This window comes from Tauraco erythrolophus, chromosome 15 (genome assembly GCF_009769465.1).
Source record: "Tauraco erythrolophus isolate bTauEry1 chromosome 15, bTauEry1.pri, whole genome shotgun sequence".
In the NCBI taxonomy this organism is placed as follows: Eukaryota; Metazoa; Chordata; class Aves; order Musophagiformes; family Musophagidae; genus Tauraco; species Tauraco erythrolophus.
The window spans coordinates 2901021-2928633 of record NC_141479.1 but is presented as its reverse complement, the minus strand read 5'-3'; the positions used below and the strand labels follow the sequence as shown (position 1 = coordinate 2928633).

Genomic DNA, 27613 nt, shown 5'->3' with positions numbered 1-27613 from the left:
AGTTAGGAATCGTGTGTACCCCATTTATTTAGTGGGGCATGAAGGACACCCCAGCACCCACTTTTAATGGGGCCTGGGACACACACGCCCCTTGGGTAGGGATGCTGGATGGGAAGCAGGTGGATGCAGATGAGCTGGGCTTTGCAGAAACTCTTCTTCAACAAGCTCCTGCGCTGGACGATGTCCCTTGAACGCCCAGGGCTGCAAACTGGGGAACGGGACAGACTGGGCTCTCATTAGAAAAAATTTCAGCATCCTTTGAAAAAGAACATTGAAAGCATGAGCGGAGCTCCCTGTGTGGGCTCGGAGATTAGAAAGCAAGGAGAGAGAAGGCCAAATACAAGTGGGGAAAAAAATAAATCCTCGGCTCCCCTCTTTCAGTTTAAAGCCATTGCCCCTTTCCTGTCACTACACACCCTTGTCCAAAGCCCCTCTCCAGCTTTCCTGTAGCCCCTTTAGGCAGTGGATGGTTGCTAGAAGGTCTCCCCGGAGCCTTCTCTTCTCCTGGACAATGACCAGTGTGTTGACAAGGGTCTGACATCCAGGGAGCGTGCCAGCCCCTTCTACGTCTCTGAGCTTAAAATACACCCCCTAAATAACCAGGAGGGCAGAGCTAAGCTGCTGGGGGGGGGCAGCGAGGGCAGGGGTGAGGGCAGGGGCGCAGTGCAGCAGGCGGTGGGTGCTGCCTGGCCAGCCTGTGCCACCACAGTGACTCCCTTGGGGTGAGGAGGGAGGTCCTGGGGTGCAGGCACGGAGCGACGATACGTCCCAGCCGGCCAAAAATCCCACCGTGGCACCCTGAAGGAGAGCAAGCGCAGGCACAGCCGATGACAGAGCATCTCCTCGTGTCCATGCCCTCCACTGAGCCCCAGCCATCTGCTTCTCCAGGCGTAGGAAAACCGGAGGAGCCATCCCACACTGCCCCAGTGACACCAGGCAGGTCAGCGTTTTCAAGGCAGGTTGGGCAAAGCACCATCGTTTCAGGAGCCTCCAGCCCTGAGAACCAGAGGAAAAACAGGTAAAAAATGAATTAAAAGAAATAATTATCTTTCTGACTCTCCAGATTATGGAGCAAATCCTGGAAAACACCTGAGTCCGGTCCCAGGGCTCAGGAAGCAATGACGTTTTTTTTTTTTAAAAAAAAAGTTATTATAACTTTGAGAAAGATTAGCTCAGTTTTTAATGTTTCAGACCAAAGGTACCACAGTGGGTGTGTCCATGGGAGGCAATTCCCCGCTACCAAAGGCTTGTGATGCCATTGTGTTTTGGGGTGGGATCTGCAGCTGTAGGGAAACACTGGGTTTTTACTTGACTTTTCCTAAATTCCACACATCTGTGGGGAGAGGCGAGCAGTTGATCAATTGGCCGAGGGTTATTTTTTTCCCCCAGTTTTTTTGGAGGTGCGTTTCCTGCTGAGAAGCTTTGGCTTTGCAGCTCAAAATGTTTCTGAGCAGCGTTTGCATCTCCCTTGGCTGCAGAGCAAGGCGGGGGGAAGCACTGGGACCCTCTTGGGGGGATTTATCCCAATTCTCCAGGGGGAATTTATCCCGTGTCTTCAGTGAGATTTATCCCACAAGCAAGTGCTGTGATGCCCCGCGTCCCACCGAGGTGGGCAGCACCCACAGACCCAGCTCGGGCAGAGCTGTGCTGTACCCGGGTGGCGCCGAGCCTGGCCCTTCCCAGGGGACACATCTCCCCTCCTCACCTGTGCTAAACACACCCATCCGGAATGTTTCCAAGCACCTGGAAACCTGCTGGCACTGTGGCCAACACTGACACAGGCACAACGCACGGCGTCCGCAGGCGGCCAGGGTGCGCAGTGCTGCCCACTGCTCTGCCCGCGGATGCCGCAGCCAAGGGGCAGTGGGGCAGAAAGTGCCTTTTTCCAAAAGTTTGGTTACCTGCACACACAAAGTCTCCAGCGTGTCATGAGCCTCGTCCAGAAAGCATCCATGGGCTGGGGCTTGGATGCTCCGGGAGAGCATCCTCCTCCTCACCAGCCCTGGGCTGTGCTGGGCTTGCAGCCACGCAACCGGTGGAGAATAAAGATTTTCGAGGTGACTCTGTGCTTGGCCAGGGGTAGGAAGGTGGTGTGTGCCTGGTACAGCTGCAGAGCATGGTGAGGCTTCGGCATGTTCAATCAGGACCACAGCAGCCGCTGGCATCGCTTCCCACCTCCCAGATTTGGGCACCTGGCACCTACAAAACCCCCCCTGCGTTTTTGCGCCGAGCTTGGTGTCTAGAGACGGGCAGAAATAGGAGGATCCCAGTGCTCACCAGGAGATGCCCAGACATCATGTGAGGGGCAGCCACCGGCGGTGACAGTTGTTTGGCCCTTCCTGAAGCTGTCGGTGTCGGCAGCTGGTGGAAGGGGACCATCCTTCTGGAGAGGTGCTGGCCGCTTCGTCCTTCCTTCGGCTGCTGCCTAGCAAGGGGCTTGGGGTTTTAAAAATACACCCAAAACTCCTGGGAAAATTCACTCTGGGGCAGAGCACAGGGTTTCTGTGAAAAAAAATGTAATTAAAGTGCAGGTTTTGTTAAAAAAGTAAAGGCTGACTTTCTACAGAATCGCACAAAACCCATATCCCAAGGGTGGAGGGAGGCAGGAGGATGGCACTACCCCTTGGGGCTGTTTTGCCTCCTGAGATGTTCCCACAAGGGATATTTGAGTGTCGGAGCAGACACGAGGAAGGGCTGGGGGCCAAAGGCACCCAAGGAGGGGGGCAGAGGGGGCAGCCCCCCACACCAGCCTGCACCAGCCCTGGCTCTCGGGATTTCACCGTTGAACGGGAGATGAGGCAGAGCAGCGGGTTTGGGTGTCGGAGCCCTCTCAGAGCACCTGAAGGTCCCCGGCTGCCCAGGTCGTCGCTGGCTTTTGGCAAATGAGCGGCGCGGGGCTGAGTCGGACCTGACTCATGGGCTGCAGTGGGTAGAACAAATAGAAGAGACGCTCGTGAAACCTTGCTCCCAGCTCCGAACTGAAAAAGAGTAGATATAGATTAGATCCAAGGAAGAACTTCTTCCCTCTGAGGGTGGTGAGGCACTGGCACAGGTTGTCCAGAGAAGCTGTGGCTGCCCCATCCCTGGAAGTGTTCAAGGCCAGGTTGGATGAGGCTTTGGGCAAGCTGGTGTAGTGGAAGGTGTCCCTGCCCGTGGCAGGGGGGTTAGAACTGGATGATCTTGAAGGTCCCTTCCAACCCAAACCATTCCATGAGTCTACGACCCCAGTCCCCGCAGCGCTGGGTTTCGGGGAGCAGCACGTGAAACTGCCCAGGCACTTGCTCATTCCGGCAGCAGACGCGTTCCCTATAGCCACAGCCACGTTTCTGTCCCATTTTCGACTTTCCATGGCTGTGGGACACCAGCCAACCACCTTGCAGCCCTGTGGGGAGCCGAGAGGAGCACGTGGATCCACCTTCAGTGCCACTGGCACTGCTAGCGGGCATGTTGCTGCGCAGATCTACCCCCGGCCAGCCCAGCCCCGGCGAGAAAGGGTCTTACACCCAAAGGATCAGTTTTGCACCCAAGCCGACAGCCGTGCCTGCTGCCGGAGAGCCGCGAGGGATGGCTGGCAGCCCTCCACGGCCAGAGGTGACCAGCTGAAGCAAGGTCCTTCCCGCAGACCCTGCTCATCCACCCTGTTCCTCTTCCCTTCCCAGCCACCTCTCTGGAGCGCAGGGAGTCACTTTCCAGTTCATTCCCACTTTGCAGCGCAGCGCCTGCTGTCCCCCCAGCACATCCTGCCCTGGGCACAGGAGCAGAGGGTGAGAGGGAAAGAGGGTTTGAAGGACATGTTGACTGAGACACCTCGGTGGGGTCGGTGGTTTTGGAGAGTCACGCGCCCTGCGGGCCCACCGACACCAGATCACAGCAGTTCTACGCAGAGCAGAACTGAAAGCAGAACCAAAAAGAGGATCTGTCCTCTCCTCTGCGTGGAGAAGACCACAGCATCCCACCTCTGCTGCAGGTGTCCCACTGCCCCGGAGCCGGAGGGGCTGGGGTGCCGCAGAGCACAGCGCCACTCGGCTTCGGTGGGGCGGGAGGGGACCTGGTGCTCCTTCTGGGTGGGTGACACGTCATTCTGGGAAGCGGGATGCCCAGGAGCCTGCCCGGCTCGAAGGCGGTGGTTAGTCTGGTGTTTCTGGATGGAACCGCCTGGTTCTGAAGAAGTGTCTTCTGATGAGATCAGAGTTGCCCCCTCCATGGCTTTATTTGCCATCCAGCCCCAAATCCATGCTCCCGCACCAACCACTCTGCTCTCCACCAAGCCTAGAGCTCCCGAGGTTTCACCAGGATGTCGCTCCCCGCCGCGCTCAGGGATGGGGGCTGCAGAGGGAAAGTTTGCCATGGAAAGCTGCGGGACATGACGGCTGCTGTGGCAGCAGAGATGCAGACCAAGACCTGTTCAGGGGCAGTTTCAGTATCAAGACAGGCAGGATTTTAGACGAGGCACCAGCACGTACTGCGGAAGAAAACACAACACAGGGAAGAGCCACCCGCAGCTGTACGCCGAGCAGCGACTGACCCCTCCTGCCCCGCTGCCATCAGGGCCCGGGAACAGTCGCCCACGGCAGCGGCACCGTACGAAATGCCAATCAGGGGTTGCACTGCTGAGTTACAACGATCAAGTCAACTGAAGAAGCCAGGAACGAGTCTTGGCAAGTCATCCAGTGCTTCTGGCCACCGAAAGCCCAACGACCCCAGAGGAAGAGGGGCAGCAAGGTGCCTTCAAGCAGGGATGCTGTCCCTGTCCAGCAGTGGATCCCCCCAGGATGCAGGGAGCTCAGACACCGGCATCCTTGCTGATGCAGAGGGATATCCCCCCTGCTTCTCTCACCAAATCCAGACTAGAAAAATATCCTCTAATTGGCACCCAGAACCTCTGTGCTAATTATGAGCCCTCAGTAACGCATGTCCCCTCTTCTGCTCAACTCAAGCCAAGAGACACAACTATTTTGGCCGCCCCAAAGCAAGGGCAAACAGTGTCAGGAATGCACACCATGGGGGATCCCCCTTCCTTCCCCACCCACCCCCGTTTTCTCTTCCAACCTGATGTGCTCGGGTACCTGCTCACTTCCCGAAGGCAAAGCCTTATGACCAACCTCTGCGGTCAAATCCACCTTCGCGTGGCTTCTTCCATGAACCAGCTACTTCCCCTCACACAGACCTCAGCTCTTCACGTCCGAGATCCTCCTGAGGAGCATGGCCTGATGAGCCATGATCTGCACCACGACTGCAAAGGGCCAGAGCCCTGAAATACCCCAGCAGTGGCACCATCACCCCAGCCACGTGCTTCAGTAGCAGTGTGTTCATGTGAGAAGCCACCAAGGCCAAGTGCATCCAGCAGCTAAAAAGGTTTTAGCTCTTACACCGCTCGTTTTTCGACGCCTGTACTTCGCTGGATTTTTTCACGTTATGAATAGGAAAGGCTGAAAGGGTTGGGGGGTGCGAACGGGACAGTCTCTTTCGGCAAACAAGCAGGGAATAGCTGGAGAAGACAGGAGCTTGCAGGTGCAAACTTTTCTCCAGCTCTAGAAGGTTCTTCTGTTTTCAAGCTAACCATCACCTGCTACAGGGAAGAGAAAGGGTTGCAAAGGGTGGAAGGTGGTAAGGCCACCAGCTCCTGCGAAAAACAGAGAATTACAGCCTGTGGAACAAGGGAAAGTGGAGTACTGGGAAAACCTGTGTCCTCCAAGACACCATCATCAAGTCTAATGGGCTGGAAAACACCGAGTTCCCCATCCAAAGAGCTGTGGGGAGCAACAGGGACTTCACAGAAGTCTCCCCAGCTGTGGGAAACTGTGGAGCAGGACTAGTAGGTCTAAGGCTGAGCAAGAAACGGTCCCATTTCCAACTTCTTCCCCTCCTACAGCTTTTTCCACAGCCACCCAGCGCTGGGTGACGGCAGCGGCCGACACTGCACTCCCCTCTTCTGCGTTACTTAACATCCCCCTCACTCCTGAGCTTTAAGAAATGAGCCCAAGGCAGTTCTGGAAATTCACTTATCTCAAACCTGTAATTGAGAAAGCTATTTCATAAAGTTACTTAAACCCTAAGCCTGAGCAGCAGCTGATGAATATTCATGCACCGGGATTTACATCGCGCCGCGGCGTGAAGACAGGATGTCAGGCAAATGAGTTGTGAGAAATGTTGCCTATGCAAATGTTCGCTCCGCTCCAACTTCTCACTCTCATTCTCATCCTTGAAGCTGTTTTTTGTCGTTCTCTAATTTGCATTGGAAATGTAGCAACAAAATAACGTAACTTTACAGAAATTGGTCCTATTTCTATGCAGACAGGACGGATTCCTAAATAGATCTGTAATAGAGTGGAGTCCTGAACTGATGGAAAACCAAAAAAACCCACAAAAAACCAAAACAGAAGTCCTGCCAAGATCCCATCAGGCCATGCTATTTTGGAGTTCTCCAAACCCACGTCTCCAGCAACTGCCCAGCCCTTACCTGAACAAGGCTGATGATCAGACAAAACACCGTAGATCTGCAGGAACAGAAAAGCTGCTGGTTTCACCCCGTTTCATTTTTGCAGTTTCCTGCTCTCAAAAGGGAGACCAGGAGCAGGACAGCTGATCGCTGCCGTTTCCTTCAAGAGAGATTAGGAAACCCCTTTGTTGAGGTTTTGAAAACTTCAGTAAAAAGGACTAAACAATTAATACTCTGGATTCTCTCGGGTTCAGAAGAGGCCATGTAACTGCCAGAGGTCAAAAAGAGCAATCCAGCTGGGATCATACCTCACCTGCACCGGTTGGGCTCCGGGTCACTGACATCCCTCTCCATTCCAACAAGCTCCTGCATTCCCAGCAGTTTTTCACTCCCAAACCAAGCACAGCCATCCCTAAGCCATGCTGAGCAGGGAAAGGACTGTTGTGTTTTAAACATCTTTTTTTTTTTTGCTGTAGGTGCCTCAGGCAGGGAGATTTTCTAATTCCCTCTGCTATTCATGCACCTGAGAGGCAAACTCGACCTCCGAGGAGCCAGGGGACAAAGTGCCTCTGTCCTTTAGATGCTGTGCCTGAAAACCTCTTCGGAGGCTGCCAAAATTTTAGGTGGTATAACTTCAAACACTGAATACAGAATGACAATGGTGGTCATGTACCGAAGTCATGGTACCTGATGGAGTGGACACCTCCATCCCAGAAAAAGCTTCACAACCAAGGTACTCATCCACTTATGATGCTCCTTAGGCAGAAAAGGGAATCATTCCATGAACTTGCAGGTAAACTGATGAGTTGTCGAATGGCTTTACTAACTGCTCTTTAAAGATGCCTTCCAAAACGAGCTGCTGTGATGGAGCCACAGAGCCTACAGCAGCTGACACCGATACCGTCCGCCATGAGGAGCACGGAATCCGAGTAACACAGGTTGTCACTTATGCCTGCTTTAAAAGCCACCTCCCTCCCCAGCTACACAGAGTCTTCAGAAGGACCAGGGGTCATGGTGGACACCGGTGTTACCAGGCACTGATCCATTTACAGTCAGATTTTACAAGTCTGAAATAAGGTTATAATCCGTGCCGTCGCATGGAAGCGCTTCCCAAGCGGACTGCAGATCTCGAGCCGTTAAGCAAGCCACCCCCTGCGTGGCTTCGGTACACCACCACCACTGTCAGTCAGGATTTGGTGTTTGAAGTTAAACCACCTAAAATTTGAGCAGCCTCAGACGAGGCTTTCAGGTGCAGCACGTAACATTCATATTTCCCCCACAGTGCTTTACCACACTTCCCCATTTTCGGCGTGCAAACTACCTCCTTCTCCTCCTCGTCCCAAGCGGCACAATCAGCGAGGTTTAACGGCTGCTATAAAAAACGAGCCCCCAAACAACGCTCTTCTGCGACTGAGATTAAAAGACAATTTCTTCGGGTTACTTCAGTAGATACATGCTTTCAGAGCAAGCAAGGTGTATCAGTTATTGAAAAAAACCCCACCAGAGTTTCAGGGCAGCAAAAATCAACATTTTCCCCAATGTTTGCCCTTGTATTAAAGGTTTTGAGTATCATGAACAGCCCCCCAGACACAGGGGGTGTCCAGGTTTGGTTTAAGCCACCACTGGATGTCACTATTGCTTCAGTCACGGACACGGCGGCAGCCCGGCACTGGGAGGAGGCTGGAAAGTCACCCCATAAACACATAATGTGTCAGCGTGGACTACTGGGACGTCAGAAATCAACGTACAGCACGTTCGTTTTCACTACACAGAAGTTTATTATGAAAAGTTAAACATACGACACAAAAAGTAGCAAAAGCAATCCTGTAGCTTAAGGCAACTCTTACAGGAGATGAATTCAAGAAAGATGATGCAACTTCAGTTTAAATAGAAATTATGAAAAATATCAAATTGCATCAATAACTTAAAATGCACTTTAAAAAGTCTGCACTAATCAGCAGAGGGTAAGGGCTCGTGATCTTAATGCCAGCATTAAGATATTGAAAGCAGCAGAATGCTAAATGATGATAGAGAAAGTTCAGTATTTACACACAGACAGCAACGTTAGTATCCGACAGCGTAATTTCCTGTGTACTTATGGTTTAAAACCACCGTCTGAAACGTTAGGAAAAACCTTTTAAAATAAATCTTCAGACTATTCCATCAAAAATACACAGATGGCAAAGATCCAAGGCCAGGGATGCGTGCGGATGCGTGCGTGTGTCCCTTAAATAACTCATTGCAGAAACACTTTAGAAAAATTATTTCTTTGGGGGAAGAAGAGCAAGAAGAGTATGTGGCCACAGAGTGAAAAAGGTCATCTTTCAGGTGAATCACATTTAAGTTGAAGTATCAAAATATTTCTATTTGATGACATTCTCACAGTTTACAGCTACTGACATTTTAAAGTGGATGTTAAATATTCATATAATTAACAAAGATTCTCCTTCACATTGACATCTGCTTAAGTTTTTGCAAGACCTCTTTTGCATCAATCGTTTTGCCATTAATGAGCAATTACCTTAATTATAGAATTTAATACAGGTTTAACTGTTCTAACTATACAGAGTTTCCACCTTCAAAATCATTCTTAAAATACGGAAATCAGATCATCTATTTTAAAAAGGTATTTAAGTGACAGTTTAATTAATCAGGCTGTACAGGAAGCACCACATTTTTACAAAGCCAAATGACAGAACGTTTCCGATCAGTTTTCTTCAAATAGTGAACGCAACAAAAAACGTGGAACAAGCCCGTTCACCACCACCCCAAACAGAACAAGGCAGTTCACACAAATTGATCCATCCCAAATCTTACCCTGTTAGAAAATGCAATATATACTGCAATGTAGTTTTAATTTGCATAAGATTTAATAGAAGTGTCCTATGCACAGTACGAGATTTTCTGCACACAACCTCATCTCAACTCTTCCCCATTCAGCACAACCTTACAAAAAGCCTAAGATATAAAATATACGTAAAGCAGCTATCTTAAACGTGATTTAATACATATCACACCTTGGCAGCTGATCACCTTTGTTCCCAGTTTAACACGCTGTTGAACCCAATTGTAGAGTTGCAGTATCCCTTTTAAGAACTGTTTAAAAAAATCCCTGAATAAAACAGAAGCCAGCCTGCGACTTCCGATGAGTTTCAGTAAAGTACTATATACAGGGGCATAATAACCACCCAAACTCACTTGGAACAGAGTCAAGTCTGACAGATACCGGGGCAGAACACATTAATGCATGAAAATATACAATTTTAGATCTTATCATTTAAAAAGTGGAACCAATGAATTGTTAGCAGTTAAAAGAATACTGCAACCGTAACGTTTACAAACCCACAAAGTTTGAAAACTGATTCCAACAGCTCTGATTCACTGGGTTTAGCTTGGAAATAATGCAAAATAATGTCAGCAGTTTTAAGAAGGTCTTGCAAATTTAGAAAAAAAGAAAACTGAAAGAAAGGTAAGAATGCGTATCTAAAATAAAGCAGGAGCACAATAAGGACAATCAAAATTCCAAAAGCCCATATTAAAAAAAATTAAGCTTGGAATGCATTGGCTTCCAGCAGTTTACAAAAAAAAAGTTTTAAATCTGTAATATCTTGACCTATTTTTGAGTGACAATTTTTATTACAGTTGAGAAAAATGGTTTTATAGCTGCATAAGTTTCCATTTCACTAAAATAGTGCCAACAAAAATAAGTTTGCATAGAAAAACAAAATTTCAAATCGCCACTGGCTACATGCTTAAAACGGGAAACGCAGGTATTGTAACATAAACATAGTGCAAACCATGGCAGTTCATGGCGATTCTGACTGCCGCAGGTCAGGAAACAGACCATAGTATACCCAGTTATCACAGTTTCTGGTCTTTTATTAAATCCTTTGCCAAGTAGAAGCAATGCATGTGTGCAGACCCATGGAACGCCCGCCGCTCTTGATTAACGTAGTTTGAGATCATCGCCACTTCCTAGGTTAGATCCAGGACTAGGGTCTTGTTGTCTTCTTGCCTGCATTAAGAAACACACATTAAGGATCAAAAAGTGATCTAGAAGGTATCACTTCACTTAATTTCTTCAGTGTATTAACATGACTAAGACCATAACCGATTCTAAGGCAGAAGCTTTACACTGCAAGCAGTAACCAATGCATTCATTTTAACATCAAAATCATTCTTTCCTCCCCAATTCCATAATCCCCCAGGGCAGGCAATGCCAGCACTCCCCGAGCGAGTGTGCACACACACACGTACACGTGCACGCTCAGCTCCTGCCTCAGAAGCCCTCCTCAACATCGCTTTAACAAGCGGCAAGAGACTTTCGGAACAGTTAGGCAACAATTTTGTGTCTCTTCTTCCAAAACGTGTTTTCTTTCCTGTGAAATTCCCTTTCGTTAACCTTTTCTGTACGTGTTTTCAGGATCAAGATTCTGGGGAGAAAGGCTACAACGCAAGATGGCAGAGTATGTTACACCATTCCCAAATACATTCCCCCTCAGTATATTTATATGGTAAACGTTTAATTTAGCTTTTTCTGGAACAGAGAGACATTACATGGCACCACCATTTCATCTACAGATTGACACACATTTTAACACCTCGTAAAAGTTGGGCTTTTACTGCAGCATTCGTTTTTTCCTTTGGAGCACCTGTAAAGTCAGCAATAATACAAAACTGAGGAAACTCTGGTACTTATGATTGTACCCCTATATTAAAAAAAAAGTTAACATCAGTTCTCCTTTAAATAAATGATTCTGTTAAACAGTTTGAGTTGATGGCAACTGAAAGAGGGAATTAAGGATGGTCAGTCATAGCAGTACCCGTTGCAGTAAAAGACACTGCTACCCGCTTTCTCTACCTGTAGTAGCACACACAAATGCTGCAGGGTAAATACTTAAAAACAGTCATAGACTGAAACATTAAAGCAATGCTTTGATTCAGGGAACATCCAATAGATGCTGGCTGCTTTTTTAAGACATTTTAGTACTGACACTTTCATTTAATGTTTACAGAGCGAGTAGCTGGCACCTTGGCCTGTAACTATCACGCGACCCAAATAGCATCAGGGCCACATTCTCAGCTGGTGGAAGGCATCACTACATGAACATTATTCGGTGTAGCTCCACGAGTTTCACCAGCTGCAATAACCCGCCACGTTTGGAGCTTCAAAAAAAACACGCTCTGCAAAAAATGCAAAACAAGTGATTGCTTCCCTCCTTAGAAAGACTTCTCGTGTTTTGCTGAAAGAGGCAGGAACAGCCTTAGCACAGGCAGTTGTACCACTGAAATATGCAGTTTAAGCAATTAGCACGTTGACACGACCACGGTGCACAACACGAGTACTTCAGTGAAGCAGTGACTGAGGGCGATGCGAGTGCTGCTCTTCGGTGTCCCCCGGGCCCTTCCGAGCCACACTTACGGCGTGGGAGAAAGAGGAAGCCATCCCGCCAGCGCGGCACCCAGCCCCGCTCACGGCGTGCTGCTCGTTCGCTCCCGCACCGCAACGGCGAGCGAGCCCCGTCCGTCAGCTCCCCAACCCTCTGGCACGTACTGCCAACGTCATTTTCCTCCAATTTGGACTTTTCTTTCTCCCTTCGCTTCTTCCTCCCTTATCCACCATTCTTGTCTGTCTAATTTGATGCTCCCAGTGCAATCAGTTAACTTCACCCGAACAGAGAACTGCTGCTTCCTTCTCCTATTTAAATACCAATTTAAAGTTACGTTTTCCTTTCACGTGCAATGATCCCACTCTGATGTGTGCTGCATTCACTCAATAAATCCCTCTAGTAACCAGCATGTTTCCAGAGAAGACATTCCCTCCTGCGCTTTCCTAAGTGGATGTATTGCCATATTATTTGGAAACACCCTCACTATTTTAAATATCACAGTTGCTACCCACTACATTTCTGTATCCAGTACCGTTGCTGGCTGCAGTTCAAATATTTAGGGGTGAGATGATCTTCTCGCTCTGTTCTATCTGCACGGGTCGCACCGACTGAAGGAAACAATTTGCTTTTCCTACGTGCACAACAACTCTGAACACGACAACCGCCATCGCTGCTGGTGCGCAAACCCGCAGATTTCTCAGTAATCTTTCTGAGGAATCACGTTAAAACAAACAGCTGTCATCACACACGGCGCTGGAGATTTTCACACTAAAGGGCGTATTCCTTCCAGCCCCTGAAGCAACTTTTGCAAACTGCCCTCTTCGTAGAGATGTAGACTACTGGGAGATGGCATTTAATTGAGATTTCTACATTATTTCAGCTGTGACTATCAAATCACTGTGGACAAGTTAACAAAGCAAAGCCTGCACTTTTTATTCTTCCTTCAACAGAAAAGTAAACTGGGCTGTAAAGACTTTTCTCGACACAAAATGTTATTTAACAAGTCTAAATAGATACTTCCAAACTAATTTAACAGTTATACTAAGATTAACAAAAGGATAATAGTTTCACTTCGCATACTTTCCTCCTATTGAACAAGATTTCTTTTGGTTTTAACCGGTGCCTCTTTTTTCTAAAAGGAAATAAGCGCATGCACTGTCTTTAAGAATTACCAAAAATCTTACTTGCACCAATCTAGTTACCAATTTTGTACTTGATAAACATTTTTACACCTAACTAGAAAAAACAGCAAGTTAATTGCTGCTACACTACTGCTCTAAAAGCAACAGCTTCTTCTTCAGAAAACAAATCACATGCACAGCAATTTTGTTGTCAAATTTCAGTGAAGACTCCAAGGTACTGGCATATGGTTGCATTTATGCTTTGCCTAAAGTGGCCTTTTCTTTCAAAGCATACGAAAGAATCCACATGACTCACGACTTCATTGCTACTTGTAGAGCTTGCAGAAGCCACGACTGAACAGCTACCAGATTTGCCCTTTCAAGGGATACGCAAAAGGCATGACAAATTACCCTCAAACGTACCAAAAGCAGTCATTACAGTATCTTACACTCATATATGCGGATAAAAGTGTAATTTTGCATTTCAGTAAGCGGGGATTTACACAAGCAACTGCAACACATTGGAACGACGGCTCCGTCTCACTCACCCCCCGCCCTCACTTGTGCTATGCTACTGCACAAGAACACGTAGGCGTGAAACACGCATCTTCTGTCGGTCACCACCCAGCCAAGGCACACGTGCACGGCATGTAACAACTACAGCTCTGCTTTACATGCCGAAAAACACGTAAAAGCACCAAATAGGTATGTATCTAAAAACCAAACACACTCTTAACAGACAGGAGAGAACACCTTGTACGCAGACAGCAAGCACGCTGCACAGCATCAGGCATTGGGTGATATTTTTGTCCGCTGACAACGGGCAGAATACAACTTTCGTAAGAAATGCCACAAGATCCTTAACGCTCACTTGCAGGAGCGTGACTACCAGTACAGTAGTATCTGGTGGTTCTCCTCAGTCTGTTACAGGAAGCTAAAAGTTCCCTTTTATAGATGTAAAAATGGCAATTCCCAGAATTCTCTTGATTTGGGGTGTCATACTCTCCGCATAGTTAATCAATCCTCTGAATTGCAGTATCTGCTGTAATTTTGGAAATGCATACCTTATGACGCCATGCAGAAGGATCAGAATTACTCTCAGTGAGTAACGAGCTCAGCTTCTCAAAGATTAAGGAGACTTGCTTCGATTAAGAAAGATGCATCTATCTTTGCCATTGGGAAATGGAATACTCTGCCATGAGTCATGCATAATGAGCCATGAGGAAAGAGTAGGTATTCATCTTACCTCAGCATATTTCATTTTTCAGTCAAATGCTAATTTTAAGTTTGAAGGAGCACTACCTCGAATGTTATTCGTCTGCTATTTAGTGAAAGGGTAACAAATATCTGCTCGGGAGACAAACTTGTAAATAGTACACAGAGCCCACCACAGTTGCAATCTTCCTAAAAATGAATGTGTTTTAACCAACACTACCAGTTTCCTTCCGAATATCCTGAAATTGAACAGTTAATGTGATGGACACATAGGGTGTTTCAATACCCCCAAAATACTTCACACTCAGCTTTCAGCACACGAAGCCATGCAAACCTCCCGCAACACGGAAGGAATTACCACTGGCCACGAGCCATTTAAAACCTCTAACGCTGGAGACAGTATGATGACTGACTGAAAGCAGTGCAGGAACGTATCTGGCAAAAAACATTTCAAAGCCTCCTGTAACATGCTAGTCTAGATTTATTCACGCTGAACTCATGCTGATACCACAGGGGTAGTAACATACTAACAAACAAAGAAATGTTACTAACAAAGTAATTTTGATTTGAGGGTAAACAAATGCAGCAAGTATTCCCTGCAATACTCTTACACCTATTCTCTCCAACTCTTATCTCTCAGCTTTTCCCGAGCCTAAATACAGGCTAACTGGCATGGGCTAAAAGTCATTATCATGAGTATGATGCAGTAATATCTGTATTATATTATTTTTCTTCTTCATAAATTAGATAGCTTGAAGTCATCAAATCATTAACTTAGAATTGTTGACTCTTTTGGACAGGATCATGCTAGAGCGTTTACATTTGTCACTGGGACACTCAGGTAAAACGGATCTAAGAATAATTGCAATTAAGGAAGGTGGCACACAAGCAGTTCCTCCAGCAGTCAAGACAGTTAGACACCATCCTCCTCATCCTCCAGCTGCTCAATCCAGACCGATGCTGCACTTGGTCACGCTTTCAACAGCACCAACAAAACCCCCTGAGCTGGCTTTGAGAAAGCATCTGTAACTACCCCCTTCCCGTGCCTGTTTGGAGGCCTCTGACATACCTAAGGAAACCAACTCCTTTCACCACATGAGCTCACCAGGAAAAGATAATGCAGTCCCACTGCGTGTGGTTTACACAACAGCTCTGAGAAAGCAGAACTGGGAAAGTTGGAGGTAAAATTAGTAAGGATAGATAAGGTTGCCATGAAGGTGGCCCTCCCTTTCGATGAATCACTTAAAAAAAACACAGCAGGTAAAATTGGGACCTCTCAATACCAGCAGTGAAGTCACAAGGACAGCAATATGCGCTGCATGTAGAACTTGGGACACTGGTGAAGAAGAGGGAAGGAAAAGAGAGATAATTTGAAGAAGGGCTGTGACAAAGAGTAGCCAAAATAAAGTCTCTCTGTGGACAACTCCACTGCAATTCTTTAATTGCATTCTGGCAACTCCACACTGCTGAAACAGACAGAGCAGCTGCATTATGTGCCTTGGCATCTGTCATCTATAATTTACTAAATAAATGAAAAATCAGGCTATGTTATGAAAAACTAAACAGTGAACATTTGGATTCTCTTAGAAGGACTGTCAACCTCCTGAAAAGGATTTTAAAAAAAGAAAACACAACTCAGAACACATTGCAGATCCTTTTCTAAAAAGCGTACAGCCACAGGACAAAGAAAAAACCCCGAACGACAAAACCCTCAAACAAATGACCAGTTACAATTAAGCACACCTCCACATCAGTCCTGCTAACTGAGGCAGACCCACATCAAGAAAAGCAACAAACTGAAAGCTCCTCTCTGAGCTGCTGGTTAATAACAGCCTCTCCCACAGAGATCTGAACATGGTTAAAACGCCAGCCGTGCCTCCACTTCAATTACCCTTACTCGACAGAATAGCAGGGGCAGGGAAACTCGGCCTTCTCAGAATTAAAGTCAGCAAAACTGGGCCACAACAACATCTAAGAATGACAGCTTATATATAGTAAAACTTCTTCGGTCACAGTCACAGCTTGACTAAGCAGCCCGTATGCTTTCAGGTCCGTGGAAGGCTTGAGAAGACCTTTCCTTCTCACAACAATTTTAGCTACAGCAGCAAAGGGACCCCACCATCACTACCTACCACACCTACAAGCTGCTGGCAGTCAGCAGGGGATAAGATTTTTATAATTTTATTTTTATGGTTGGCAGCCAGCATAGCTATCGGATCGGCGTGAGACTCTGTAGCCAAATCCAGTCTCTGGAGTTGCTTTGAGTCCTGGCCATAACATCCGTTTTGCAATCGCCTCTCTTTTTCACTTGAACCTCAGAAGCAGCAGCCTTGATCTTTCTTAATTATAATGTCAAGCACCACTTAAATTATGCAAATAACGGAAAACAGGCTCTCAAATCTGGTAAAGCGACCTGGATGTTAGACTAAAGTCACTGTAGAATGACTGATGTTATGAACTCTATATCTGATGCTCTTTTCCAATCCTACATCCAATCTCATCGCCTTTTAGGCTCACTGAAAGTCAAAAATAAACAGTTTTCTTGACAAAGGCCATAGATAAAAATCATTTAGCACCTACCTTCACCAAGATTTCACTTCAAGCTTCCAACAGCCTACTTCCTAGAAACAGGGTACTCTTCACTAAAACACGTATCGACTGTGCTATGCGCTGAGCCTGCTCTCCCACCACCAGCTGCTACAGAGCACGACTGGGCCAAGCAGTGTAATTTGCTGACCAATTCCTGATGCACTCTCTTGCCCAGAATCATTGTAATGGTTGCATCTTTGTTGAAAAGCCATAAGGAAGCTACAGATTCTGGTACATGACATTAGTAACTGGACTAAGGGAACAGCAAGCTGAAAAAGGAAAAAAGCATGGCAAAAGAGCAAGCTAACACACAAGCTAAAATTTTACTTTTGTATGAAACTTCTTTTCCGAAGGAAAAAAAGCTTGAAATGCACCCTTTTAGAAAGTATTGTTGGAAGGCTGGTATAAAGGTTATAAATTTATAATTAATATTGATTGCCTCCAGACAGTATTCCTCTGTTGCTCAGCCCCTTTCTAACCTTCATTGACTGAAAGATGCTTATATTACAGTATTCCCTGATTTGCAAGATTGATCTCCTCTGCACCACAGTCAGCATTGATTCTGTACAGCACAAATTGGTTTTTCTGACATATGCATTCCATAGCACTTTTACACAAACATCAGCTATTTAAAGTTCTTGCCAAGCAATCTAGTCATAATGCTGCTGGCCTACTTGTTCTGTACCTGCGTTGTAGAACCTTTTGAAGTAATGCGTATTCACACACATACTTTAATGTTTTTTTCTAAATTATGCTGTATTCATCCTGAATATAAAAAAAAAATCACATTTTTTTATATATATGCTCATACACACACACAAGTATATACCAAGTCTGCACTACCCACTGTACATGAAGAATTAAACAGTTTGTGTATCTTTCACATCCCAAAAGCTGTATTAAAGGTTGTACTATTTATATATCATTGTCAGTTTGCAGAGTACATACAGTAAGCAGTAATTAAATTCATTCCAGATTAACTCTGGAGGGAAAAAAAAACCTTAAAAGTCAAAGAGTTTGATGGGAGAGGAAGGACCTTATTGGAAGATTCTGTCTTCAAAGAAAACACAAATACTTAAAATTAGCTAGAGCATCTATTTACATTAGTAGTTTTATCTTAATTTTTAAAAAAAAAGAAAGAAGGGAGAATAACTTCACTGTTTAGAATCTTGGAAGAATAGTAAAGGTTGTCCTACTACTGGATTTTGTTTCAATTGTGAACTGTTAACATTCCTGTAGCAAAACCCTGTTTTTTAAGAGTTCATAACTTCAGCACAATTAAATGGAATGTATCTCTCCCACTTCAACTCGTAATTCCCAACAAACAGTGAAAATGTGTAGAAACTTAGGGCAGGACTGAGCACTTAAAATTTAGGTAAATTTTCACTCCAGCAATTTACAGGGGGTGGGGTTGGTGTTTTTTTTTTGTGCTTTGTAGTGAGAGAGATTTCTGGTGGAAGAAACAAAAGTTTCAAAAGAGTTTGTTGGCTTTTTTTTTTTCAGCAAAATGAAGGTTTTTAAAATGAGAATTTCATGCAGTAACCTAAAATGGGTCTGCTTAGCCATTAATGTAATTTATATTTAGCACAAGACCACAACCAGACAGATTGCTAGACTAGACCGTTTCAGGGAAGAGCAAATCACTCTGCCTCTTCACTCACAGTGTTGCTAAAATAAAGTGCATGGCAGTAACATGGGAAATAGAAAAATACGACATTTCAAAAGTGCTGGCTGAACAAATTGGATTGGAAAACAGAGAAGAGATCCAATCCACCTTTAGGTAATGCAGTCAGTAGAACATCTTTAGCTAAGCTCAAGAGTAACAGCAGGACAAACTGCACACAAACATGTAATTTTGATTTTGGTGTTACAGTTTGCCTATACAAAGTTTGCCTTCACAAAAACCTGTCTGCACACAGCAGCACATAAGATGGCCTCTCTTTATCCATCCCATTGCTGAAAATCCACCACTTTGTACCTTCCGCTCCAGTGAAGAGCTAGCAGGAGGCACCTCCTTGCTGCTCTCCTGGACCTAACACAGGTCATTACCTTCATTGTATTCTAGTTCCACCAACTGGGGTCTGTTCAAATCTCTCCAAGCCTTTCCAGACAGCGTAACACATTTTGTATCATGCTGCTACGGGCAGAACACTGAACAAAAAGTGAAAGTTTTTACTGGAAGATTCTAGCATGTCTAGACAGCAACCTCACAGTATTTCTGCAGAACAATTCTTATCTCGACACTGAACTCCCGTCATTCATACTGAAACTACACCAAACAGAAGAAAACACTAGTATCGACTCTCTCGACCAAGACACAAGGGGATAAAGGGATGGTGAAAACTAAGCATCTGCCTCACTGACACCCCTTCAGCCTCCTCGCTCTCTTCTATTGGTTTGGCAAAGCAAAACATACAAACGCTTCAAGTTCATCCACCTGTTCAACGGCATCAATTCCAGAACACATCCCTAAGCAACGGCCTCGGACCAAGTTCCCCGTGGCGCAGTACTTGCTCATGGAAGCAGAACTTTGCCTTAATGGTATGAAGCCATTAAATAGCTCAAGTTTGGCAAGCAGCTCAGCGTTCCTTTACTTATGAAGCTTCATAGAATCATAGAATGAATAGGGTTGGAAGGGACCTTATGCAAACATTTATTTTTACAAGTCTTTAACTGAAGATAAGGTCTTTCTTCGTATGTATCATTAAACATTTACCGTCTCAGCATTCCAATAATTTTGTAAAAGTGAAAGCTATTGGAATACATTTTTAATTTTGAAGGCATTAATTAAAAACATTCACTGACTTCAAAAGCATCTTTGAAAGAAAAGAATACTGAACAGTGAGGCAGGATTTGCAGTATCTGACGTGATGAAGTTGATAGAAAAAAACCCAAAAGTGTCTTGTATTCAAAACTGAAACTATGTTAAAAATATAACAGAACCCAGTTCAACTCAGAGGCATTTAAAAACATCAATTGAAATTCCTGAGTCCACTCACATCCTATTTACATTAGAAGAATGCTGTAATTGCACAAAAATATGATCACAACCTACCATCCACCACTGATTCTGCCCTTGGATGCAAAGAATATGTTAATGAAATTAAAGAGGTGGTGTGCTAGTGAAGTCATCTATAGAAGGGATACTACGTGATGAAAGGAAGGCAAACAAACCTGACAGTGCTCTGAGGGCTGTTGATGGTTTGGGTCATTTCTTTTTGTTTGTTTTGTGTTTTTTTTTTTAAGGACACTTAAAAATGAAAATTAGTAGAAAGATTATTCCTAAATTGTTACTGCACTTGCTATTTTTTCCCCTTCAAAGAATCACCACTCTAATGTCCGACTGCCACACACAAGCCATTTTAACTGTTTTAGCAATCTTTGCTGATCACTCCTAGGCAAGAATACACCACTTTGTTCTAAAAGCCTATAGAGACACTTAGAATAGGGAATCATTTCTACGCAGAAGGCTGCATAAAGAAAGAACTGAATCTGATCATTTTCATATGCTGCCAGGCTTTGGATGGATAAATGTTTCCAAAGAGCTGGCGCCTCTGTTTTGGGTAGGAGTGGGTGGAATATTGCAGGATTCCCTTTCCCTCCCCCACTGAAGCAGAATCTGGTCTCTATTAAAGGCATTTCGTCTGTAATTCTACTGTCTGAAATATCCTGATTTTATAGTGTTGCGATTCCTAAAACAACCATTAACACCGATGAGATCCTATTCCAAGTCTGGCAATTCAAGTTTTGCTGTCCATGCCAAGCTTAGCAGGAAAGAAAAATTTTAAGTTTTAGTAACGATGAAAGGTGTCTAGGTATCGTATTAAAAAGATTATGCTGAAGGCATCTTCATCTGTGTGTAGCGTGACATACACAAAAATTCACTCAGCACACGTAGAACCCACCTCTTCCAGCTGCCCTATAAAAAACTTCAAGTGCCATCTCTGTAGTGCACCCAAAGATACTATGTGACCTATTGGAATTACACAAATAGTACATAGCACGGTTTGGACTAACGTTTTTACAGCTGTTGGCAATGCAATCGTCAGAAGGGTACAACTGACAAACTGTACTTCCAAGTTGACGGAGCATGAGAGCACCAGAAAATCTGATACAAGCCATAAATACAACAAATATGGGAATGCACATTTATGCATTGCTTTCTATCAAGAATTCCATTTGATGACCATGAGCACCTTCTGTAAGTGCTTACTGACTAACGTTCATTTGGTTCTGCCTGAAAGCTGCATTAGAATACAACTGAAGAGAAAGTCAGGGAAACAATGAATGGTTTGGAAACCCGATTCCTCCTTAGGAATGCATTGTAAGTCTATCTCTGCTTTCCCCCGTGTCCCAAGAGATCCTGATTTTTATGCAGTCCTAAAGACCCACAGTGCAAAAGCTCATCTGTAAACATTCCAAATATGTAGCCAGGACATCTTCTCCCAAACATACAAATGAAAACTGAAACGTAAGAAGCAGTTATAGAACTACAAGTAATGGAGGCAAAGATCTCTTGGTTATACATATTAAATGTGTACAGTAAAATAAAAAATAAAGTATGCATAACAAAATGTATTGCAATTATTAAAAACTTGTATCTGACATCACATAAATTTTAAGAACATTTTGACAATATTTTTTCATTCTGCTCAAATGTATTTCAAGTCAGTAACTTTTCCTTTTCTTCCTTTCTGTAGGTGATCTATGCCAGTGCTTTAGAGCTGGCACGACGACTATTGTTTTAAGAGAAAACGGGTACTAGCACCTAATAAGGACATCACTTAATAACAACTGCCTGCTGCCTTATTAAAAGCAATTGTCTTTCAGAAGTTATTGAATCCAGTTCCTGCAGCTGGCCAGGGATGTTGCTTTTTCGTGTCCCAGTGTCAGAAGTTTTGATGTCTGTCATGAAGCCCCAGATGCTCAGTATTTACCTCAAGCTCACTGTTAATTGAAAGAGTTTTTGCACATGCCAGCTGCAAATAAGTGTCTTCTACACTCGGAGGAAAGAATAAGTCTCACAGAACTCCAGAATTTATTTCAGGAAGCCTCATTCTTTTTTAACCTTCAGTATTCAGTAAGCACACGGCTTCTTCTCTGTAGTAACAGCAGTTGGAAAGAAAGGCATAGTAAAAGAAAACAAATCAAGAAAAGCTTGGCATAAATTGAGGTCAAGGACATAAGGCCAGGCTTAAAAGTTCCTACTGTGCTGTTAAAATTAAGGCAGGCTGCCTTAATTCTACCTTCCTTTTGAGCTGAACTTACAAGCAGGTCCCAGCTATGCTGTGACAGAGACAGAATGATTCAGGTAATCTAGCTGCTGCTCCAGGGATCCAGTGGTAGGGAGAACTCCAAGGCAAGGATTTTACCTTTGCTACAGCTGACATCCTACCTGGCTGCATCAGTGTTTGCAGGGAGATGTGTACCAGCCATCCCTTCGAAGTGAGATATATTATTCTCAGCATCTGCCTTTTCCCTCTCAATCTCATGGTCGGTGTCTTCCAATTGTACTTGAAAGGGAAAAACGTCTGTCTAATCATCTCAATTATCAGTAAGGACGCCAGAAGAAAAATAGCTTAGCAATAACAACGATCACATTTTCTAAAAACCTGAGAAGCAGCAGATTGACCCCATTTGATTATAGTAAAGTCAGGCTGCACTGATGAAGCAGGAAGTAGGAAACAGTAAGAGAAAGAAATTCAAAGTGTTTCTGTTTTCTCCCTATTCTCTGCCTGACCTACTGCCTGCTTTAACTTGCCAACCCTCCTTATGTATTACTCGTCCTCTCACAGTTCTTGCCTTTCTGACATCTCAAAGCAGCTGGTTTCCATTCCCTTTCCTGGCTCCTCCTTTCCTGATCCCAGTAATTTCTGCTCTCATCAAGAAAGAAAAAGATTCAAGACTGTGGGGCCCTAAAGAAGCAAAGAATAAGATAGGGAGAACCACACCAGTGAAATGAGAAATAAGACTCCCTGTAAGTAAGAGAAAGGTGAGAGGAAAATAAAACTAGCCTGTACAAGACAGCAACCTGTGCCATCTGATTAAATTGGCTGGTAACATTTCCCACAACATGGGACGGCGAGCTACAAAATTATGTGCCCACAACTCCTGAAGCCTTTTCGGTGTTCATGAGAAATGCATGGGGCAAAAGATCCTCCCTCTCCTACAAAAGTAACCTTTGAGAAAGATATGGCAGTTCTGTGAACAAATGTATCCTTACAGCTTAAGTATCCACAGAAAGACCATCTACAGAAAGGAAAAAAAGGATAAAAATCAGAGAATTTTTATTAAAACTTCAAAAACTTGAAATTCATTTTATGAGCGTTCAAAACAATGCATTTTGCAATTTTTATATGACAACATGGAACAGCAAACAGAAAACACACAACATGGTACAAACAGACAAATAAACAGAAACAATCTAAAGTTTTGGGAAAGTACTAACCAGTTACTGACAGCAGCTGTGAAACCCTCACCTCCATTTCCTCCCGATGAGACCTGTCTCTATCCTCGAACTCACGAGTTCTCCGCCGAGCTTCTTCAAAGGCTTGTTGTGCCAACGCATCCTCCTGCTACCAAACCAGATGACACAGAGTGACACAAAAGGCTACCCCGCTTCTACCAGACCACATTTCTGTTGAGTATTAGGGATCACTCGGCAGCAAAGACGAGTAACCTCCTACAGAACCTGCCAGAACACCGATGAGTCCCAGCAAATGCCAATATAGGTTAATGAAAGAATACCCACCTTCATTGCTCCAGCGGAGAAAACCAAAGCTGCAACGCAGCTACTACTAAAATACATTTTCAAAGGAGAACTGCTTTTCAATAGTAGTTTAAAACGCTGTTATTTTTTTAAAAAGCTAGGACTTCTTAAAAGTTATATGAAAGAGGCAATATATTTTATTCTTCTTAGAAGTCATTTTGAAGACAGTATTCACAGATACATAATGATGCTAGTGAACTCTAAATTATGGTAATTTAATTCTCTTTGATTTGAAAAAGGTATTATCTAAGCTACAAACCAAATATATCTTCTGTTTTATCAAGAGCTGCTGAAGGTGCATCATTATGAACATTCATAATCCTTATATATTATTTAAATTTAGATGCATAAGAACGTGCAAAGCAGAAGTTATTCCTCCACTAATTCATACACATTCCCATACAATGCAGAAGAAACCTGCAAGTTTTCAACTGCCCCCTTCTTTATTTTATTTTCCTATGCTTATGCATTGGAATAGATTTAATAAATCAATGCTCAAGAAAATCCTTTGAATCATATTTTCTATTAGAGGAGGTTTTAAATAAAGTGTTATTAATATGTGCGCCATTATTAACTGGGTTACAAATTATTTCTCTTGGAGAGACCTTTTAGCACATATTTTGCTCAGGACGAAAATAGATAGCTCTGTTCCTCGCCAGAATAGTAAAATGTTCAGAATGGAGGAGACAAGTCTAAAGAGGTTCCACAAAACAGTAAAAGATAAATTGCATTGGTTCTCCCTCCTCATAACTCCTTAGCTATAATTACTACTAACACTGCTTATGATTCCCACACATGCACAAATGTTATTTTCAAGTTGATAAGTTTTATTTAAAAAAAATAAAATAAAAATCCTAACCTTGACTGTTAGAGGACATAAACATGCCGAGAGCCCAACTAAATTTTAATATACCAAGGGACTAAGCGCATAAATGTTTTAATTTAAGACGAAGCATCTCTAGTCTGAGAGAATGTTAAATTGCTTTTTTTGCCATCGGCACAATCGTGCACCCTGAAGCTACTTTGTGAACTGATGTGAATGAGTGCCTCTCGTGGCCTAGCACAGTTAAAGACAAACATCTGTCAGTCAGCGACTCCGCACAGCCAGCTCCCCAGAAAGCCATGTTCAAAGGCAATGTTAAAAGCTGCCAATAAGATAACGTTTTAACACTGCCTACTATTTTTAAAAGTAGAATTTGGCCCTTTTTAGCTATCTGAGTGTTCATGTAATGCACAGCAACCAAGGTCAGACAGTGGAAAGTAAGTTTGTTCTTAATAATGCAGAAGGATAGAGATAAAATACACACGCTTGTCTCCCAGATGACTACAGAAAAGCTGTCTTATTTCTAATTTACAGAAGCTATGTACATCTTATTACCTTTTTCTTAAAGAAAACAACAAACCCAAACTTAAAAGAAAGATTTTTTTTTTCTAAACAAAAGATTTTTGCATCTTTATCATCATGTAAAGTGGTCATGAAATAAAAGACTAGTATATAGTTTCAGCCAGAATATTTTAAAGAAATGGTCATATCCAAAAGAAACTACATTAGAAATTCATAGCAGAAGAATCAGTACGCTGACATCCAGAGTGAACACATGTTGACAGCTGAAACACTGGTTTACTAATGTCTGAGAAAGAGGGGAAAAAGCATCAGAACATTATTTTTTTTTTAAGTAAAACAACAAAAAAAATCTGCTCTATTCTTGGTGATCTGTTACTAACAGAAATTAACAAACGTCTCAAGATCATGTACAACAGGACTTTAACAAACCTTTTTTCAAATGTCACCCAAATCTAGTAATTACAGCCTAGTGAATTTGGCTCTATGAAACCCCATTGTTTACCCATCTCGGTTTTAATCACTCAAAATGTTCCTGGTCTGAATCTACTAAGAAAAAGAATAAGCAAAACATGAGAACAGAACAAAACAAACCCCGCCAAGATGGGGGAAGCGAGAAGCTCACACTCCCCATACATGTACTGTCCCCCCAGCCACCGCAGCCTGGTAGGAAAAGATCTGAGAGAACACCCATTTATAAGCACTGAACCCACACAGCAAGAACACACTCTTACAGAAGAGATACAACAGTACTGAAGACAGAAACAGTCTTCTCATGACACTCCAAGATCAAATCCAGGGAAATTTCAGCCCTGAATGGGGAAGATACTCAAGCACATATGTAGAGCTTTGTGTTAGTCCCCTGAAGTCTGAGGAAGCAGCTGAATCGGGGCCTCCAGTAACACAAAGTTAAGAGTGCTCAGCAGCAAGACATTAATATGCTGTGAATTAAACAGAAAGAACACCAGCTTAAAAGTTACAATTAAAGTACTTTAGTGTTATATGTATGAGGTTTTTCTTCCTAAAACATTTTTCGACCTGGTGAAGAACAGTACCATTTCCAAGTGCGACAGCGAAGAAAAATTTTATTTGAGCCCAGTATGAGTTAGCAAGAAGCAGTAAGACACAGCAAAATATAAAAGCATTACATTTGTTTAAGGTAAGCCTTCCAGAAAAGGGAAGTAAGGGGTGTGTATGGGCTGGGGGTGTGAACGCCAATAAGACCTCTTCTTAAAAAAAGACAGTGGGTACTTCAGGCACTACACTGCACAGTATGAAGCACTTAAACCTGTTCTGACACCAGCATTATTTCAGCACCAAAGTCAGCAGTTAGGTCAATTGCCACTAGCAGCATTAAAACAGTTTTTAAAAAGGAAGCAAAGTGACAGATACAGGAAAAAGGAAACTGCAGAATATAAAAGATTGCCCAAATGCTTACAAGACTAACATATATATACATAAAAGACAATGCAACATCAAGGGTGCAGCTAATTCTCTGTGACTGTATAGTGCCTTATGACACCAGTAACTTTTAGGTACTACTACTACTGTAGCAAATAATATGACCAATGACTCATAATTGCTGAGAAGCACAAGCTGAAAACAAATTACACACTCAATGATAATTGAGTGCAAATCTATCTCTGTAGATCCACACTACAGAAGGTAATACCTTCAGCTCAGCACCCTGCACTCAAAACTCAAGAAGGCACTGACACCTGAGAGAGGGCATACATTCCCTCACCAAACAAAAAATATAAAAATATCACATGCTTTGCGCACAAACACTTTCTGAAGACAGTAAAAAGGAATTCTTAAGTGTAGTTAAGAAAGTGTATCTACATCAGGAAACTAAAATAATCCAAGAGCATGCAAAAACATTTATTGGGAAATTAAAAAGAGAAAAAATGGAACCCACAGGTCACCTGATCGCTCTGCTTTTCAGAAGGGTGACCACTTTTTTTAGGAACTATTTAATTTGGGAAGAGTGACACTATCTCCTCCTTCTGAGCACACGTTCAAATCAGTCTCCTTCACCTCACAAGCCACATGACTTAAGTGTTTTGTATCCAACTTAATTGTCATAGATCAAGAATCTTGGGATTTATCTTGCACAATCCTCAGGGGTCCACGTCTGACCTTGCTTTGTAAGCCGTCACAGTCTGAAGGCCTTCTCATCAATGGAGTCTACAGCAGTTCCTCTCTTTCCAAGGAAAACACTGCTGCAACAGCTCAAACGCCAACACCCAGCTCTGGGAGAAGCGAATGCCACAGCCAATAGCAGCATTCAAGTAAGAGCTTGGTTCTGTGGCTTTTCTGGCGGATTGACAAAAGGTGGCAGGACCACCCTCAGAACAGCACACTGTCTCTTCCTAGGAATCCTGAAGAAAGCATGCAGGGCTCTGACTATTTCGAAGACCCTGTTTTGACAGAAAGTATTTCTATTTAACCCAGAACATAGTCACAATAACATGATCTCATTCGTGTGCAAATCAGTTCCTTAAGTTGAGGAGCGGCAAGGCATCACAAAGCTTGCAACTACACCTATCTCATATAAAATCTGATTGAATACCTCCAGCTCTTGAACAGAACAAGTTCATCAATATGCCCTCTAGTTCTGCACACCTGGAACAGAGGAGCGCTCCTGGTGTTTAGGTGGAATCAAAGAGCTCCTACTTGTTATGTAGGGATCAGCTGTGGCTGTAGAAGACCAAAAGGGAAACCCCAAGGAAGTGAGGGCTGAGAACA

At 43.9% G+C, this 27613-nt stretch overlaps 1 protein-coding gene across 2 annotated transcripts in view; it reads right to left on the bottom strand.

The window, feature by feature from the left end:
• Positions 1–8243: 8243 nt before the first annotated feature.
• CBFB (core-binding factor subunit beta) overlaps positions 8244–27613 on the bottom strand; it is a 44424-nt gene continuing 25054 nt past the window's right edge. For both annotated transcript variants that reach the window (XM_086620939.1, XM_009982967.2), the window contains 2 exons: positions 23234–23329; positions 8244–10454 (listed from right to left, as the gene is read on the bottom strand). In XM_086620939.1, coding sequence (XP_086477065.1) covers positions 10386–10454; positions 23234–23329 — 165 coding nt within the window. In that variant the 3' untranslated portion in view covers positions 8244–10385. The remainder of the gene's footprint in view (positions 10455–23233; positions 23330–27613) is intronic.